We start from the raw sequence: 20,970 nt of genomic DNA on the forward strand, positions 1-20,970 counted from the left end.
ATAAAACAATATTTCATCAATTATTAGCAGTAATTACTTCCATTCTTTTAGTAAAATACTCTTATAAGTTTTCTTGAAATTGTAATAAATAAAGACACTCTCAATTTAAAATAGTTACCCAATGACCAAATCAAGTGTCAATATATGAATGTTCTTAGACATTTTTATTGATAGTTTACAGTTTAAGGTAGGTTTTTGATGAACACAGAATGATCATTGCTACACTTCCCTGCTCCATCCAAAAAGACGATCTGACACCCTGCTCCACATTTAATGTTCTTCAATTCCAAACTAATTGCATCTACTTTCATTCTGACCAATATACCAATCCTTTTTTCTCCCCCTACCTTGTGCTGATCAGACTTATCCCTTATATCTCAGTCTTCATCATTCTATTATAAATCAAAATACTCCAAATCCACTTTTCCCATCTCCTTTGTATATCTCCTACACCAGCCTCCCAACAACCCTCTCTCCTCCCTCAATATGCTTAGCACCTCTTCATTGGGTTTTATTTCCATCCTTCTATCTACCCACATTTCAAAAGACCCTAATCTATACCTAACTTGCTTCAATAACCATGTTTCTGCGCCATACAAAGTCATGCTTCATATAATAGTTTTCACTAATCTTTTCATAATATCTTTACTCAATATCACTTTCATCAACTCTCTCCTTCTTATGGAAGCTTCTTTTCCAAATACAATCCTTCTGCTGAAGTTCCTACTACTTTGATCATTCTGGTCAAAAAGAATCCCAAGTTAAGTGAACTAACTGTTCCATTATAATTTTTACCCTCATATTTTAATGTTAAAATGCAACTTCCTTCTTCTCCAAAAGTTCACAACCTCTGCTTTTTAACACTGATCCTCATCCCATAGCTATCAGACTGGTCTCCTAGTGTGCTGAGCAGTAATTGTAACCTCTTGGCTGACTGGCAAACTAAAGCTTGACCATCCACAAACATAACAAATTTTAAGAATTCCCCACCAACTGTCATTCCTATCTCAAGTTCTTTCTATGCCACTTATACCATTTCCTCCACATATACATGGAAAAGTACAGGTGATAAAGGATATCCCTATCTTAGCCCACTTCCTAACACAACCTATCCTAACTCTCCATTCATCGCTCACACCTGAGCAGACATGTACTGGTTGTGGACAAAAGGGATCAGGATGGTAGGGTGGCTAATGTACTGGCTTCCCACTGAGAGGACCCAGGTTTGAATCCTGGAGACGGTAGATATTTTTCAGTGGTATCTCGATCCCTACTAGAGATGCTTTGTGGAGAGAACTTGGGATGAGTATGCCATCTGTCGGATGGGACGTAAAACATAGGACTCTTTGGTGCCTTTCATTAAGAGTAAGCTAATACTGATTCCAGATTTCTCACCACCCTTCCTCTCCCATCCATCTTTAATGGCACAAATGACCTTAGCTGTTGGTCATCTCCCCTAAAACTACAACTATTTGTGAATAAACCAACTATCTCTCCAAATTATTCCTATTCTATTTATTAATTCTGTCCAATTTTCTGTATTAAATGCCTTCCCAATAGCCAATGTAACAAGCAAATGTTTCCTGATTGTATTCAACATTCCTTTCTATTAATGACCTATTTTCTACTATGGCATAATTTGTACCTCTCCCATTTCTCTCCCAACTCAGGCTCATCATCCCTTAAGTAATCATTACTTCTCCTCCTCATTCTATTAAACATGATCCTAACTACCTTCTTAGCTCATAAATCAAGCATGTTGTTTGATATTTCTGACATATATTGCCTTTACCATTTCTGGGATGGGAACTAACACTGATCTAACTCATAAATGAAATTAATTAGCCCATAGAAACTCCTATCTCCTTTTTCCAAAACTCTTATACACTTCTGCTGGGGTGTACATGATTACAATTCACTAAATAATCTCATCACCCTACCAAGTATGCCTGGGCCTAAGGTCCCAAACCTCTCCATCAACATTATATTCTTTTTCTGTCTCAACTTCGCGGTCAAACATCCTTATTATATAGATCCTCTATTCTACACATCTACCTTGAATTTTAAAAGAGAGATGGATTAAAGTTCAAATAATACTTTTCCTGCCGTATATCAAATAGTGTGCATGGTTTTCCTCTTTTTACTTCTTGATGGTTCTTTCACTTACCTAAACAATACACTTATTTCTCCTATCCTTTGTAAACTTTCCATATAGTCTCATTGAATCTTCCACCATACTCCTATTGCCTTATTAGTTTCTCCTCTGAGTTAATCATGAATTAATCTGTAATTCTCAATTCCCAATTCTGGGTTGACATTTTTTCATTTCCTTCTGTCATCTATCCTCCTAATCATCTCACCTGTAGTTGATGATTTCCTTGTCCTTTTCCTATAAACTATTCTCATTGGTTCATTTAATACCTTTCTTAATGTTTCAATTTTTCTTTTCCAGTGTTTATCTCTTTATTCTCACTCACAATTTTTTTCTACATCTGCCAGGTACTCTCCCCTTTTTGTTCAACTTAAACCCTTTACATTACATTTCCTCACCCATTCCTCTGTTTAATCCTGGTCAATCTCACATTACACTTAATTTGTACTAAATAATGATCCAAATCTACATCTTATTCTGGTAAACTGAATTAGTAATGCTCAGTGCAATCCCCAAGTGCCCACATGAGCATCAACTTGCCATTGAACGACAACTCACAACACACACAACTCACTCTCCCATCTACGTTCTTCTAAACCTTTAAGTAACATCACAGGAAGGTTATATATCCCCAGAGCATTATTTCATTTATAATTCCTTAATACCCTTTCTTTTTCAAAATTAAATATACTTGCTTCCAAGTTATCCTCATCTGTGGGAGGAATTATAATTGCTCGCATTAGCACACCTCTATGTATCGTCAGAATGCACAAGCCCTTCCTCTATGGGCAGTTTGTAGTCAATGGGGAGGGATAGAGAAAAGCGTTTTAAAAATTGAAATTTATATTTAAAAAAAACAAAGATAAAATAACTTGCAAAATAAATTCCACATAATTCCCCTATGTACCCATTCAGGCATTAACTTGTCATTGAACACCAATTCACATATATGCACCCACTGCATTAAATATATTTATTTATGCCATGAAAATAATTCACCCTTTCATTTCAAAGATGTCACTTGATATGCATCAAATCCAACATATGTTATTATATTTGGAATGCAGAAATTTTGGTTCATAAAAGAAGTTTGTTACTCTCTTTGCCTGTCGTTGATAATAAACAAAACATACTCACTATATACAGGATCACCAATAGTAGTATAACAAGGCAGCTTGCAGCAGAGACACAACTGGTTAAAATTAATGTCCTTCTTGTGAAGTACCCTACCAGCTTAGGGGCCAGTAATGACATGGTCATATTAATTACCCCAGTTGCAACACTAGCTATTTCACTCCCAGATTTTCCCAAGCCAGCTTGTTCAAATATTGTCATTGAATAATAGAATACCTGTAAAAATAAATCTTAATATTAGAATAATAAAAAGGAATTGAAAGCATTTGTTGTACCAAGAATCTTTTTATGATAATTGAGACTATCTGGTTCAACAGATATATAAATATAGGGTAAACTAAAGAAAAACAGATACTTATAATCAATAAGATTTAATTCTATAAAAATCTCAATTTATGAAAATGAAAATAATAAATGTTACTAAACTAGGGCTGATTCACTAAAAACGTCTTAGGACATAAACAGGCCAAGTCATGAAAACAAATGTAGGCTCACTGATGAGCAAAATGTTTCACCTGATTCACAATTATCCTTAAAAGTGATGATTGTTATATTGATTAATACACAACAGTTTGATTAGATAAATCAGGAGTAGAAAATGCACTTATATTCGTACCATAAGATTTGTGTAAACAGATATCCAAATGTATTTTAGGATTTTCTCAGAGGTGAAATGTAAGCCCATTTTTAGAGTAAATAGTGTGACAAACTCACAACTTGTAGTATGTCTTTATAGTAAGATGAATGCAGTTAATTTAAGGATAGACAGAAGACCGGGTCTTTATGATAAAATAAAATACATTTGAAATAAATTTGATCATGGTATTTGCTCATTTTATCACATTCCCTGTCCTCATGAAAACTTACTGCATTTATTCCACTCAGCTGCATACCAAGATGCATGGAAACAACAAGTAGAAGAGGCAGTCGGAATTGTGGAGTCTTGATAACTTGAGCAATATCAAATTGGCCACCAACTTTATTCTCCTCCTGATGAGCCCTCTCACGGTATAATTCTTCCAAATCCTCTTTCAGCTCATCACATCCTGAATTCCTCAACCGAATCAATTCTTGAAGAGAAGAGTCACTCAGTCAAGTTTTTCAAAAATGTTGAATTGATGTACATATGACAATAATTCATTAAATCACTCAAGTTTTCCATCAATTAATGGTATCTTTAGGATCATCCCTAATCATGGTCATCTTCCACATATGTGCAGAACTTCCTTATTATTCTACAACATTATTTTGTTCTTCAGGACTTAATTGCCCCAACCTGCCTTCATGCTGCCTTAAAATCCGACATTTCTCTATTCTACCCCATTTGCCTAATATTATTTCTTCTACCATGGCCATCAACATCCCATTACCTTTCATTTCCAAGGGTAACTTTTTTTACCATTTCCAGAGTTCTCCTCACAATTTATTTTCTTCACCTTCCATACAACTTCATTATTTGATCTTAGCTGTCAGTTGACTCCCATCAAATTTACTGCTACTAAACAATTAATGTACATATGCGTGAAAACCCCTTTCAGTCATATTTTAAAACTGAACTTAGCAAATTGTGAGAAGTGCCTGACTATTATTTAACTTGCGTCATCTATTATTCATTGTTCTTTGCTGGTGTATGACAAAGGCCAGCACATTTGTATAATCTATGCTGTTGATACTATATATATATATTGTAAATACAAGGTATATTCGAAAAGTAATGGCCCTTTTATCATAAAAAAAATTTCCTTTCCAAAAATTTTTATTGATGGTTTTGGTTTTCTATATACTTACCTCATTTTTCATCATAAATACCGTTGACCTTTACCTACTTTTTGTAACACTGCACTTGCTTCTTTAATCAACCTCCATTGAAGTTCACAACCTGGGAACTGAACCAGTTAGCTGCAGTAGTCTTCAGTTCCTCATCGTCTTCAAATCGTTGTCCACCCAGTCACCGTTCAAAGTGCAAGAGGAGGAAATAGTCGCTAGATGGAAGGTCAAATCATCTCTGCCTTGCTGATAGCCATCCAAAAACTTTCATCCATGCAACATTCTTGGTTCTTTGTGCTGGCCGGTAAGGCTTTGTGGTATCCAACTCGAACACAATTACTGATATCCTTGCTTTTCCATAACACTCTTTAGAAAGTGGTGCATCCAGCAAGAGGAAATTTATCAGCATCAGCCTTAATCATCACTCCAATACTAGTTCTTGGCCCACTTGTTAAATGATTTCATCAGTTTAGACACTGGGCCTACCACTCAGCTCTTCACCATGCACATTTCTGCACCTATTTTTGAAATCTCGACACAATTGTCTAACCTTTCCTTCACTCATAATTGTAAGTCAATAAATTGGGCACAACTCCCAAGGAATTAACCAAATGGAATCACAGCACACACTTCACCACTGGTGGGAGCAATGATTCTTGTAGACATTTTTACCTGCTTTCACCGACAGGCAAATGACTACTTAATCAAAACAATACCTACCACATATGTGCATAAAACTTATTCTGACCGACCAATATTTAAATAAAAGAAAAGGGCCCTTACTTTTGGAATATACCTTGTATCTTCAAATAGTGTGAATTCCTACCATTCTACCACAAAATATGCTGAGGATAAATGATAAAAGAACAACATCAGAATCAATTACCCAATGTAAATAAATGGTGGTTTTGCATTCCGTAAGGCCATTTACACAGCCATTGGCTTCCATTGAAAGCAATTTTGTATGGGGTCAACTAATTTTCACTTGAGGTCAGCATGAGACAGGAAGTTTGATTTCCTGTTAAATTAAGAATGCATTTTTACCTAGATATTGTTAAATGGACCTTCTTAACGAATAAGTTATATAATCTGTGAACTGTGCATTGATCTGATGTGCATAGATGAAGTTTTATGTTTCACTATGATACTATAACTTATTATTTGTACTGGCGAGAATTTTATTTTCTAGAAAAGTGTTCATTTGCTGTATTAATAACAATAAAATAAATGTGTACATTACTTTTTAGCAAATCAGTAGGGTTAAAGATGTTAATTACCTGGCTGAATTATCATTACCCCATTGGGTATCATGAATAATAACCTATTTAGTTGGAAACAGAAATGGGATTGTAGAATGAGACCCTAGGTTGTGAAATAATTGGCATCTCAATATTAGTAAGGTGCTGGTAAAAAATCCTCTCAAAGTAATTTCAAACTATGTGGCAGGCAAGCTTCCCTCCTTATCATGAAAATTTTTCTCACATCATTACATAAAATTTGTGTATTTTTAAAATACTATACCTATACAAGTTAAATTTTAATCTTGAATGTGTATTGTCCAATTTTTAGGTCATAAGTGCTTACTGATATATTCTTAAGAGATTAAGGTCATAGAAGAGTCAAACAACTTTGTACCAGTAGTTGCCCAATAGGTGTGCAAGATGCCAAATGGCAATTCATGAGGCAACTGAAAATGATGTATGTGGCAGATTTGACAGAAATGACACAGGCAATAAAAATGAATAATGTATGGTAAATAGCAAGAAACGTATCCATCTACACACACAACTTGAGGGAATGCTGATGTAGACCTGAATGCTGAACATTTTCATTGGCTTCGCCTTTACTCTACTAATTATATTTTATCACCACTCTGCTTACTATGCTTCTTCACCTCACTTTTTATTACTCTATAACCATGGCTCCATTAGTCACCTTCCTTTCATTGCACCTTACACTACCATAAAATATCAATGGCTCCACTCTATATCTCCCACTGTAAAAAATCATTTACACAGTAACCAACCTGAAGGTTGTTTTGGCAAGTATTTGTGGAAGCCCAATTGCATATGAAATTCAAACTTCAGGTAGGGGGCCAGTCCCTTTCGCTGTGCCAGCTATGGTTTCCCAGGAAGATATGGTACCTGAAAAAACACACATCTTGGGAAGAGTTGAGGATGCTCAGAAAGGTATGCCTGGGAATAGAACCTGGGCTCTCTAGTCATTAGTCCAATGCTCTACCCCTTGACTATCAGATACTCTCCTGCTGTATATGTGCTAATTTCCTTGTCCTCAACTTCGTCCTAATATCCTGAGTTTCCTCTAATTGGCTCAGTCTTCTTCTGTCATGCTGCTATCACTTTTGCTTTGTAAGAATTTTTTTGGATGATCACAGAGGAAGCCTTACCTCTTCCACTGCCAGGCGCAGCACAAAGCCCAAGAGGCAGAGTCCCATTTTTTTCCTGAACTCATACTCAAATATACTACCTTGATCAAAAATTTCCCGGAATTTATTCAGAAAATTAAAAATACAAGTTTATTCATCTAAATCTATATTGTCCCCTTCAAAGTAATCCCCATCGACTGCAACACACTTATGCCAGCGCTTGATCCAATCCTCGAAACATTTTTTATATTCGGTTTTCGGTATGTCCATCAGTGCTTCCTGCGATTTTTCCATTACTTCCTCTCGGCTGCTAAAACGCGTTCCCCGTAATGGTTTTTTAACTCGATTGAACAGAAAGAAGTCACAGGGAGCCAAATCAGGTGAATTCGGTGGCTGTTGGATGGTATTTGTTGCATTTTTCGTCAAAAAATTACGAATAATGATAGCACTGTGCGACGGTGCGTTATCATGGTGCAAAATCCACGAGTTTTCTGCCCACATTTCTGGTCTCTTTCGGCGAATTGCTTCACGCAAACGTCTCATAACGCCCAAATAATACTCTTTGTTTACTGTCTGGCCTTCTGGCAAAAATTCATGACGCACTACACCGTTGTAATCCATGAAAACCGTCAGCATTGCCTTCTTTTTTGACTGAAAACGACGTGGTTTTTTTGGTCTCGGCTCATTTGGTGAACGCCATTCACTTGCCTGATGTCTGGATTGCGTGTCGTACTCATAAACCCACGTCTCGTCTCCAGTAATGATCCTTTTGATGAATGTGGGATCGGATTCAGCCTCGCAAATCATGTCTTTTGCGACGTCAACACGGTCTCTTTTTTGCATGAAATTGAGGTCTTTTGGCACCAACTTTGCTGCTACACGACGGAAACCCAAATCATTAACCACAATGTCTTGGGCGGATCCATAGGCAATGTTCAAGTCCTCCGCTATTTCTCTGATGGTTAATTTGCGGTTATTGACCAACATTTCTTTTACTTTATCAATTTTTTCACCGACTTTCGATGTCGATGGTCTGCCACTGCGTTCATCATCTTCGATTGACTCACGACCACTTCTGAACCGCTCGTGCCACTGGTAAACGACCGTTTTTTTTTAGAGAATCGTTGCCGAAACACTTTTCCAACATTTCCAACGTCCGTGCGCCACTAAATCCGTTTTTTACGCAAAATTTAATACAAGTTCGTTGTTGCAAATTTAAATCCATTTCTGAAATTGTAAAAAATCGCCAACACACACAGAGATAGATGTACTCTTGGCTACGTAGCTTTTGCAAATGTCAAGTTATGACACTAAGATTTAAAGGGAATATCAACAACAGATGTACCAATTTAACAAAAAAAACAGAACTCAAATCGGAACGATGGGAGCGCCACACGGTGGTTATTCCGGGAACTTTTTGATCAAGGTAGTATGCCCATCATTTTATTTAGAGATAAGTAATTGATGTGGTTCCCCATTGTCTTCCTCAGTAGTTTTTTGACTGCGACAACATCACTCAAATGGCCACCTGGCTAGGGTCAGATGCTTTTGCTGCCCCTGAGGTACAGACATTGCGGAGACATCTCTTTGGTCCCTTCCACCCTTTGCCTTATCTGGCATGGATGATCTACCAGGAGCTCTAGTCACCATTGCTCCCAACAACACAGATCTAGGGGTCACTGGAATGAAATGCAATGCATGCAAGTCTTTCCACCGCTTCAACGTTGTAGCCCATGGGGTAGGTAACAAATAATATGTTGTCAAAAACTCTTCAATCAAATTGAGTACTCTAGGGTATCAACTTTAAGCACCTCTGAATCCAAAACTGGCAGCTTGAAAACAATTATGCTCTGGATTTTATTTCTGCCTTTCTGTTGGTTAAATTCAACATTCATGTGCAAGAAAAACCACAGAGACTGATTTGTAATTTTATCCTGTAAGTTCTGCCTGCCAGAGAAACATGGGAATAGAAATGCATGAGTAAGGTTGATCTCTTGATATGGCTACCACAACAGTTCTACCTATCAGAAGAGCCTTATATTAATTGTATCTTCCACAAGTTTTTACACATGCACTTATCCTTGGAAATACGAGCATCATAACCTGTGGGGAAAATATTAATCAAGGAAAAATAGGAGAGGTAAGGTGATTGATGAGTGAATCATGAAATAATTCTCATTTTATACCTTGCTTTTAGAGAAGTATGTAAAATGTATTATGCTGGTTGTTAATTGATGATTTTCAAATCTCAAAATTGTTGTGAGGGAGAAGATGAAATGCTTTGAAAGGGAGGTAAAGACAGAGAAAAATATATGTGTGAATATGGCCAATGATATTCTCTAGATATGGAATATTACAAGCCTATGGAACAGAAGAGCATGCGTGAGACAATGTATGAATGTGGCAGAGGCAAAAGGAACAATTATGACAGATCCATATGTAGGAAATTGATAAAAAAGACAAGTTATCTCTCATGACCTAAACCAGGTTTTCTTTACAGTGCTGACCTTAAAAGAAACTATTGTGAAGTGTATGTATGTAACTAACAAAGTGCACCACTGTTTTTCAACAAGACAAACTAACTGTATCACAGCACATGCTAACTATGAACACAGTATAGATTCATACATCATTCATATATTAATTGCCTCTTATCATTCAGATGAGATCACCAGTGATGACCAGTTTAGTATGGTCTGTTATGCATTCACGTGATACCACAAAGTTAGCGGATTTCAAAGCTGCCTCAGAGATGGGAGCTGTACCAATTCTGAAAGCCCCACTGTCAATACGGAACCACAGGAAACGTCATGACAGGTCAAGAACTAATCAGGATTACAAAGGCACAAGGACCAGCTGAGGCATACCAATCTTCATAATGATTATTAAAAATTCTAATTCTATTTATTCAAAAACTTTGATGGAAAAATCGCATTTAGTTTGGTCTACTTTACATTGATGTTCCCCCATCTCATCCAAACCAGGCCCCCATCGATACTTCAGATAAACATTCTCATGTTAGCATTCTGCAATACCTTGGTCAACTCCTTTGAAATATTAAGCTTTATTGCATAGGTACTTAATTCATCCTTCTAGGCGGAAACATTTAAATTTCTTCTACTATTTGCATAATAAAAGAAACAAAATAATGTTTTCAAGGCTCATAACTCTCGATACTAACAGAGGATATCCATACTGACTAATATTTTATCGACTAATGGAAACTATTTTAGAGTGATGGCATCAAAATAATTCATTACATACCATTAATTCCTTTGTCCTCCAATCCCTTCACCACAAACAAATATTTTGGGCTTTCAGGTAGATGAAGGAACAAGGCTATTGAAGGCAGCGTTAAAATGATATATAATCCAATCAAATAATGCCAAGAGGATTCATTCCCTACAATAAATAAACAAATTTAGGAGTTAAATGGGTATAACATATAATCCAACCATCTTTCATGCTCAATCATATACTAATAGCATGACAAGTAAATATTTTCAACATTAACTTCTTATTAAAATCCTAAATAAAACAATTTCAAATCAAACAATAATGTCAGGATGGTATCATGGAGATCCTCATAAAATAGTTAATGGCACTTGCATTCTGTAAGTACCAATTTTGTTACATAAGTGAAAAAAACATTAAACTTCACATAATAGCATTAAAATGTAAATTATAAAATCATATCATGAAAAACATGAGATTTAATAAAAAGGAATCTCTGCCTTCATCAGTTAATTGGAATGATAAATAATTCATAAAAGGCAGAAAAATGAAAGCACAAAAAAATTTGGCATTATTGGGAAGTACATTATATTTGCTCTTGTATGTCACATTTGCAATCATTATACAAACCTTTTATCCATGTTAATCACACATTATACCTCTCCATATAAATGGTCCACAGCATCCAAGATAGTCCATCACCAATAAAAATACTGAATAAAGAGACTTCCATGTCTTCCTATCGTTTAACTTAAACATTTATGTATTTAACTGTAACTCTAACAAAAGTTTGGCTGGTCTCGCACATGATCCCACTTATTTAATATAAATACAATTCTACAGTCTGATCCAACATTAATAAGTACATCATAGGCATTTAATATGTTTAGACATATCCCTTTTACAGAAGCATATAAATACAAAATTATTATACATGAAGATATCAGAAAACTCTACTCTTTTATCAAGAAATTTTCCACCTTTTTGATTCTAAGTAACTCTGCTCATTTAAGTCAGAGAGGCAATACTGTGGTAACAACTAAAGTGATATGTCCTTGTAAACAATTGTAGTAATCAGCCTGATGGTTAGTTTGATAGGAGAGAATAGAGCTCACCTAATTCTAAGTAATACAGGGTGTGGTATCAAAACATAATGGTCGGGGAGACAATTTCTATTTATGTGCTGCATTAAATTTCCCAGGAAAATCTGACTCTTAAGAAAAACACGCAGCTTAAGCAGAGCTGTGGGTGTCCCAAGTCACTTGGAATTGAGCCCCACACCCTTCAGTCAGAAGCCAACTGTTCAACCCATCAGACTACCACAGCCCATACTACATATAAAAATTAGAACAAAATTTTCAGTTAGGTACTTTGAAGAAATACCAATAACTAGCTTAATAATGAATCATTTATAAAAGGAAATTAGGAAATGCTAATGGTGGCGTTGCTGGAAATTATATGAGCGTGGCTGGTGCTAGGAAATACTAATAAATCACATTTAAAACGTTTGAATAAACAGCAGATTTATTCTGTGTGATGTGCATAACAGACACAGGTCAATGTGGTAAGATATATGCCATGGGTGCATAGTGCACAAGAGGGATGAATGCTCGGCCGGAGTTGAGACGTGACTGGTTTTGCGTGGGTCAAGATGCCTCCTCGTGGGTTGTGCCTAGGGTGACACCTCGCGGTACACCCCTGAATTTCACAAACAAAGGAACCGTGGCAGTTTTTGCTACCACCACCAAGATCTGCACCGACGGCGGCTCCAAGCAGGCTCGAGCCCAGACCCTTCTGCGCATGCTGCCGTGACCCCCTGAGCGTTCAACCCTCTTGTGCACGATGCACCCATGGCCGCGTCACCGCATTGACCTTGGTCTTTTATGCACATCACACAGAATAAATCTGCTGTTTATTCAAATGCTTTAAATGTGATTTATTAGTATTTCCTAGCACCGGCCATGCTCATATAATTTCCAGCAACACCACACTAATATAAAACGTATCTTTTTTATTCACTTCGTACGATGTACTTTTATAAATTCCAAAGAAACTGCAGGAGATGCCGCAACAGTAACTTTTAACGGAGTCATCCGCTAATGTGCATTTTAATGCAACAATTTGAGTTTAATGAATGAATGCAAAATTTCAGAGTTTAAGAGGACGCCTCGGTAGCTTAAGTGGCTAAAGCACTCGACCGGATATTGAGGGATCTGGGTTCGAGTCCCAGTCAAGGCGAATGATTTTTACGCTCTGAAATTGTTGCATTAAAATGTACTTTTATGTTTATGAGATGCAAGAATCAATTTTGAGACCAAAATAACTTACCAAGCACAAAACTGAATCCAAGTATCTGAGCAATGAGGACACCTGAGCAGAGACCCATAGGGCAAAGCACTCCCATGAACCCTCGCAACCCCATGGGTGCAATCTCAGTCAGGTAGAGTGGAGAAACACAAGTAACTAGTCCTTAAAGAGAGTGATTAAATCCAGGGTTTAGAAACACAACAGAAAGGCAATATGTGTACAAAATAGGGTGAATGGAATAATCAGCTTGCCTACACATAAAATAATAGTTCCTGAAAGTGCATGTATATGATGAAAATGAAGAATCTACACTAATTCAAAATTTTATGTACCTACAATATGTAAAAAGGCATTGAATTTTATATCATGTTATACTTCACTGGCAAAAAATTTGTCATTAGCCGAAAGGTATAATACTTATTTGCAAGGCTTCTGATATCTGTTAAGTAGGAACTTGGGGTAGGCATAAACATGTGAGCAAGTACGTACATGTAAATGCACATATTTATGGAAGAAATGCAAGAGCGTACATATATTATTATCATAAAGGAATGAAGCATTAAATGTAAAAAATAATAGATAGCGGAAAAAATGTAATTAACCATACAAAATTATCAATAAAATATTTAGCATTTCATGACAACAAGAATGAGTCAATTGAATCAGACAAGTTACTTCTATTGGTGTCCACAAAATTCCATTATCAATCAAAATTCTCTGTATACACTTTCCTTCCTCCTCTGAATTTCTTCTGACAATCCTAACTCCCTTCCGACGTGCCTATTTCTACTTTTTTGTTTTCCTTTCAGTCCATTTCCCCTTTTCCTATCTTTCTTCAGAGCCACATTTCAAAAGTATCCTATCTACAACTGTCAACATGCTTCAATGACCATATTTACAAGCAATGTAAAACCACACACCTTATCGATGTTTTGATGAGCCTCTTCTTAATATCCTTACTCAAATCCCCTGTTATCAATTCTCTCCTCCTTGGAATAGCTTCTTGACCTAATGTAATTCTTTTTCTTTCATCCTTAGATCATCTTGGTCATTTACAAGATAGGCACATAAACATTTCCACCAGCTCTAGTGATTCTCACTTGAATGATTTACTTAGAACATCTAGAAATCCCTTCCTAGGAAACTTCTTAAACATCTTTTTAATTCAAACTGATTCTCATTCCATTCCCATTTTTACATCTTCCCAGGGATTTAGTAAAGCATCCATGAATTCAAGTGATTTTATGGATTCCCCACTACTTTCATTCCTATCTCCAAATCTTCGTGTTCTTCTTTAATCATTTCCTCTAAACACATACAGGTACCCGTATAAGACATTGAAAAACGTCTGAAATATATGATATCCCTAACTAACACTGATCATTCCAACTTTCCAACCATCACATGAGCCTGAAGAGTCTGAGGCTAGCACAGATAATGGATAAGTCACCCATCACTCAAACTTACTCCCATCGTTTGTTTGTTTCCAATACACTTTAAAAATTCTAACAAAAGGGCTTAAACCAAGGAATATGCTAGGCATTACCAAATGGCTATTACCAAAAGTTGCCCATCTATAATGTTTAATGAAACCATTTCTGATTTTTTTGGCATTCCCATTTACTTCATAGTCCATTGAATGTCTAGACAATAGGATTATTCTAGTAAAGTGAACAAAATTATTAATTTTAAAGTTGATTTTGGTGGAATAATTAGATGAAGCAATAGGGAATATGTTAGGCTCCTGAATTATGAATCTCTAGGGTCATTAATGCCATATGTATTAGCTTAGGTGCTTTTTTTCACATAATTGAGTTAATTTTACGCAAGAAGAGAATTTTAAATATAAACACAGTTTGTCCAAGGTTGTATGGCGTTCTGAAGTTCAAAGGTTGTCCCCTTACCTTCTCCATTGAGGGGAAGTGACAGGCATTTCCATTACCAAGTCAAACTACTCTCTTGACACCCTTTCCCTAGGAATAGTTTTATGTAAATTATACCTCCTCATAATCTCAAAAATCAGGCAATAATTCATCTCAGCTAGAATTTTTCACCATCCGGTGGGGTCAACTGATGATGAGCTGTTTCAAATGTAATAGTAAAAGGCCACAGTACAGTCCATATTATAATTTCTGGAGCAAAAACTACATACCTGTTTGTCACCGCATTTATTTATGCTTCATTGTTCAATAGATACAAAGAGTGGTTGTTGTTTTTTATTTCGACTGTTTTACAAAGAAAAGCATTTAGGTACCAAGAAGCATCACAGTGTGATGATAACTCTCACCTCACTTTTCAATATGACTATACTCTCATTTTTGAAGAGTTTCGAAAGATGGAATTGAAATATTTCTTTTAGATCCAGACTGCTAAAAATCCTAAATAAAGGATAGTGATGCATGAGATAAATGGAAATTCATATTCACCTCCTGCAAATCCAATCAGAAGTCTAGCTATAAGGAGCATTTCAACAGAGAGAGCCCATCTTGAGGACATCAGAAGAATAGCAGCCACAGTTCCAATTATCACACTGAAGATAAGTGTTGGTTTTCTGAAAGAGTAAGCATTGTAATTTGGTAGTGCTACCAAAACACTTTCCTACAAACACAGAACACATTACATCTACATATCATATCTATTTCTATATATAATAAATCCAAGAAAAATTAAGAAAAAATTGTAGTGAATATGTTGAAGTATTTTCTAAATGCTCAATTTTTTCGGCTGAATCAGCTTGTTTTCAATTCAGATTTTTTCAGCATTCAATCGATTCTAAGTCCATATCTGAAACTCCTTCCTAAATCCACACATCATTGTATCTATGCCTTTTCCACATTCCAGTATGAAACATTCATCACCTGTATAATTTTGTGACAATTAAACCATAAACACAGTAATCAACCCGAAGGTCGGTTTGATGGGTGATGGTAGAGTACACCCAGAGCTGAGCTCAACAGCGTGTGAAATTCACACATCAGGGTAGGGGGGCCAGTTCCTTTCCCTGTGCCAGTTATCGTTTCCCAGGAAGGTCTGGTACCCAAAAAATCACATAGCTTGGGTGGAGCTGCAGGTGCCCAGAGTGCCTTGCCCAGTAATTGAACCTGGGATCATCTGGTCAGTAGTCCAACCCCCAGGACTAGCATGACCCACTTGTGACATTTATTAAATGTTAATAATATTCAGAAGTACTCATTAGGCAACTGAATTGCAAGCAATGGCAGTATTTTGTATTACATTAATTGCCATTTTAACACCTCAGAAAATTCACCAAATGACAAGCAATGTTATCCAAAACCAGGATTAAACGCACATTTTGACGCAATGACACAACCTCATCCTTACTAACCCAAAGCCCCTCTTTACAGACGATCCGCCAATCTCAAAAACCTTCTGAGATCCACCAACCCTTTGGTGCCCCCCCCCTGACAAATTTCCTCATATTTCCCCTACTTGCAACCGCCCCTGTAGTGAAACATGTCTTCTTATCAGATCTGCTCCCCTCTCCCCACATCCCCACATTGCTCCCTCACCTCGTTCCCACCCTAATTACCTCTCGCAAAACATTACCTATCTTTTGTCATGCAAACAATGCACTTCATTTTACATAGCCGAATGCATTACCCCCTTTTCCATTCGAATGAGGAATCACCACTACTCCTGCAATTCTGCCTCACTCTCTTTTCTCTTCCAATCCCTCCACATGCAAATTCCCACAACCTTTCATTTGACCAGTGTTTTGCTCTTACCATCCTAGAATCCCAACCCAATTCAGCCACCAATATAGAGGTGAGAACTAGAGAATCTGCATTTTTACTAGCTTTCCGATCTTTTAAAATTCCCACCCTTAACCATTATCATTAATTCCCCTCCCAGCATTCCCTGCACCTTCCACCCCTTTCCCCCCCCCCAGACTCCATGTCTCTCTCAGAGAATTTTCAGTCTTACTTGAAGAAGGCCTCGAAGAAGGTCTTAAGCTCAAACAATCTACAATGTGAGTGACCTCTATGTATTACTGTATGGGCTTCCCACCCCAAGGATATGAGGTAAAATACTAGTGGTGGCTAGGGCATTTTTCAGTCAAATATCAACCCTTACTTGGGGTTCTATGTTAAGAGCACTTAAAGAGGAGAATGATATTTACCACATCACATATTAAACCGTGGATTTCTTGGCAGACACTTTCATGTAGGTACAGCAGAGGAAGAGTAAATGCTGGGTATCTACCAACCCTTCCCCTATTCCTTGAACATCTTACCTCTATTAAATTACTCACTTATCCCTAATGACAGAAATGACCTTATCTGTTGTTAACCTACCCAGATAACTACCAACTACTACTGAAGCAATTTTTAAGTTTGCCTTTCTGAATTATATGCGATTATAATTTATATGATAGTTCATAGAAAGTAATTACATAATAGATTATTTTAATAATTTAAATCCAGGCAATGTTTTTAAATTATGTACTATTTCTAATAAATAATAAATTCTATATTTTGTACCAGATTTCATTTCCTTTCATGGACATTGTTGTTATGTATACACGAACTTAGTTATTCAGAGTAATTTATAGGGCATGTAAATAAATAAGAATGTTAGTATTTATTGCTAGCTGTCATAGCGTCAACAGAAAAATTTTTATGGAAATATACAAAACTGAAAAAATCTAATATAAATGTACATGTAGTATAGACACTAGAAAAATCATCTAACAATTTCACTCATTATTATTACCTACCTGCCATATTTGTCAGCCAACCAGCTACAAGATAAAGATCCTGCCATTCCACTTACAAGAGAAATAGACACAATGGCAGACCATAACACATTCATTTCAGATATACCCATTACTATTCCATATCTGTACTGAATAGTTGAGTTACAAAAGTCACGGATAATCTGAAATATTTAAAATTCATTAAATCCTCTAATTGTTGAAATGCTATTAGTTATTCACATTATCAGTCATCTCAAAGTTTCATTCAAACTGAACTGTATAAATGATAAGACAGAATTTTTTTGTTTCAGAGAATTTAAGTTAACCCCGCATTAACTCACTCAGGAATGATTTGAATTGAATTTTTAAGCATTTAGTAGAAATTTGATTAGTCTATGAAAAGTATTAACAATTGAGAAAAAGGCAAAGTGAAACAAACCAAATTAACTCAACAAAATTTCGGAGGTCTATTGCAGATGAAGATTTTGACTGTTTACAGACAGTAGTCTTTACAGTGTAAAATTAAGCTAATTTTCAAAGGGAAATATTAATTTTTCTACCTGAAAACTCTAAAAAAAGTTGACAAACCATCTTATTGGGCTGGGTATAGCAAGGAGCATTTGGTCATGTAGAAAAATTGGGTTATGAAAATGAGAAACTAACCAAATCTTCCTCAAATTCAGGACATTTTATTAATTTTCTTTCAGGAAATCACTTCAAAAATACACGGCATGTAATGTTCTACCATTGGATTAGAAATATAAGAATTTCTTGAATGACTATTATCCAATGCGCCCAATTTTGTGAATTCATAAAAAAACGATGACTGACTGAGGATTTCTGACTTTGGTTTTGGATTGAAGTAGAGCATTAACACATTGAGTGCATAGTATAAACTAACAGACTTGAATAGTGTATAAAAATTACTGATGGTAGGAGTCAAATATTGTCATGATAAACAAATGACTTTTCAGTCTCTCATTTTCAATCATGGAATTGAAATGCTTTCTCTGTAAATAGTACAGCCATCTTTCTTTCAGGATGCATTTTGTTGCAAATAATTTCTAATATCCCCAAGTGAATGTTCATGCTTTAGCAGATGGCAGGTTGATGTTCACACACCCAAACAATTTTGAAATGCCTTCAGTGAGCAAAGAGCAATTCATTACTTCATGAGAAAACCACATGGATCAATTAGCGAAGTTCATTTATTAATCAATGGCTTTTTTGACAGAATGGAAAAAAATACAAAAATGAAGATGTAGAGAGTAATGCTGATCTGAGGAGGTAGGTGAGACGAGAGCAGAATGGAGAGTTGCAACACAACAATCTCTCAATCAATAAAAACTGATAATGAATACAAATGGTGACAGTAATAATTAATTTTTCAATAGAAATGGTCAACTTTGAGAATGACTTGAAGAATAATATCCCATTCATATCCTACCTTCAGCATAAGATTTGAGATTATTGCATACAAGAAATCCTTATCAAATTAACTATTAAGCATTATTGAACATCCATGAACAGAGGAAAATCAAATTAATTAAAAAATATTATACATATAAATTATACTTTGCAGAAAGTCACATAAAACAATACCCATTTTTTTCTTTTAGTGAACAGTTTTCTGCCATTACTGGCATGAATTAGAAGAGAACTTTTCAGAATTCCTTGCTGACTATACACCTGACTCATTACAAAATTTTTAAAGGTTTTTTTGAAAGGTGAGATCAAAGGCATCACAATGAATGATACTATGACAAATAGAAGCACTAAGCTGGAAGGGAGGGGTGAATCAATCAATAATAAGTTTAATGCTGGCCAGAATAGTCACCTTTGATATTAGATAGCTGTTGTCACCCTATATACCATTACAAGAATATAGTCGTCCAAGCCGAAAATATTTTCAAAATAATTCTTTCTTTCCTTAGAAAAGCATTATAATGAACAGATACAATATTTTTCACTCTGCATAAACCAACAACTCAGATGTATACATTGACGCTTACATAATTAGGGAATCATTAATGCAAGAAAGAATGAAGTAATATCTCTATTATTGAGGCATCTCATGCCAATGTTTGAGGAGACCACTTACCGCTTGTGGCGTATTCAATACTCCCATAGAATATCCAATAGGTATGCAAGCCCCGACGTTGGTAACAAATCCACACAGGAAAAGCATAAAGGTCCAGTCTTCTTTTCTCTGCAAAGAAATGCATGTCCTAAATCATTTAAAATCTATGTTTCTAATGCGGATATCAGAAGATCAATGCTTATTGTCGCACCAATATCTATGCACAGACTTAGGATAACTATATTATCTTTCTGGGCTTCGTTTCTTGTGTTAACAAAGTGCTCATTATAAAAAAAAGAGTTCTTAGATATATGGCCAAAATTAAAAAAATAGAATCATCTAGGCAACATTTTATTAACCTTGAAATCTTACCTGTAACATGTTTGTACATTTATAATTCACGTGTGTTTGTTCGAGAAAACATGTCTCTATTTAAAAAAATAAGAGTATCCATTGGTATGTCACATGACAAAGAAAAAGGGTGCATGAAATATAGTATTCCACTTCTCTCTTTCAAAAAGGACCCCATTATGCTGGCATTAAAACTTATAACCATTTACCAGCAGGCATTAAAGATGACCACTCATTCCAGATGTTTAAATTAAGATTAAAATCTTTTTTGATCAAGAGTTGTTTTTATGACCTTAATGAGTATTTTGCATCAGGACATGACCAGCTGTAATCATTTGTTTTTACTATAATCATGTACCTATACATTTTTCTGTATTTTATATGGCATATCTATGATTTAATGTAGTAAACTAACAAGATGAAATAAAAAATAAATATAACAGAATACAACGGTAAAATTATACTTGACATTCAAATGTTTATAATAATAAAGAATGAAACTCGAGATACACTTTTATGCCTACCTTATTTTGCGAGACCAATACTTTCTTCGGCTCAGCTGTGTGAGATGCGCCCACGGAATTTTTCAAACCACTCAATTCCTTCCCGTTATTTAATACAAATTGTTGCTGAAACACACTCAATGACCCATGTGTCTTGCAGTCTTCAAACTCATCAATTTTTTTTGGCGAAACCATGGTGGATGAGGAATAGTTGAGCAAATAATGGAGAAGATACTTGAGCAATTTATTGAGTAGTTTTGGATCCACTACCGGACTTGTTACCCAGTTGTACGACCGAAATTTCAATCCTTCATGCGGTGTTTATCAGCCCACTTATGT

The 20,970-nt window shown here is 35.8% G+C and overlaps 1 protein-coding gene across 1 annotated transcript in view; it reads right to left on the minus strand.

The window, feature by feature from the left end:
• Nucleotides 1-20,970, minus strand: part of LOC139692074 (solute carrier family 2, facilitated glucose transporter member 1-like) — a 35,709-nt gene extending 14,739 nt beyond the window's left edge. The window contains exons 1-8 of the mRNA XM_071590106.1: nt 20,653-20,970; nt 19,799-19,906; nt 17,719-17,879; nt 15,407-15,531; nt 13,002-13,142; nt 10,704-10,841; nt 4,154-4,356; nt 3,290-3,502 (exon numbers count right to left, since the gene is read on the minus strand). Of these exons, the coding sequence (XP_071446207.1) occupies nt 3,290-3,502; nt 4,154-4,356; nt 10,704-10,841; nt 13,002-13,142; nt 15,407-15,531; nt 17,719-17,879; nt 19,799-19,906; nt 20,653-20,826 (1,263 nt within the window). The 5' untranslated portion in view covers nt 20,827-20,970. The remainder of the gene's footprint in view (nt 1-3,289; nt 3,503-4,153; nt 4,357-10,703; nt 10,842-13,001; nt 13,143-15,406; nt 15,532-17,718; nt 17,880-19,798; nt 19,907-20,652) is intronic.

The sequence above is a fragment of the Hetaerina americana genome, unplaced genomic scaffold (assembly GCF_022747635.1).
Source record: "Hetaerina americana unplaced genomic scaffold, ioHetAmer1.1.p SCAF_4, whole genome shotgun sequence".
Taxonomy (NCBI): domain Eukaryota; kingdom Metazoa; phylum Arthropoda; class Insecta; order Odonata; family Calopterygidae; genus Hetaerina; species Hetaerina americana.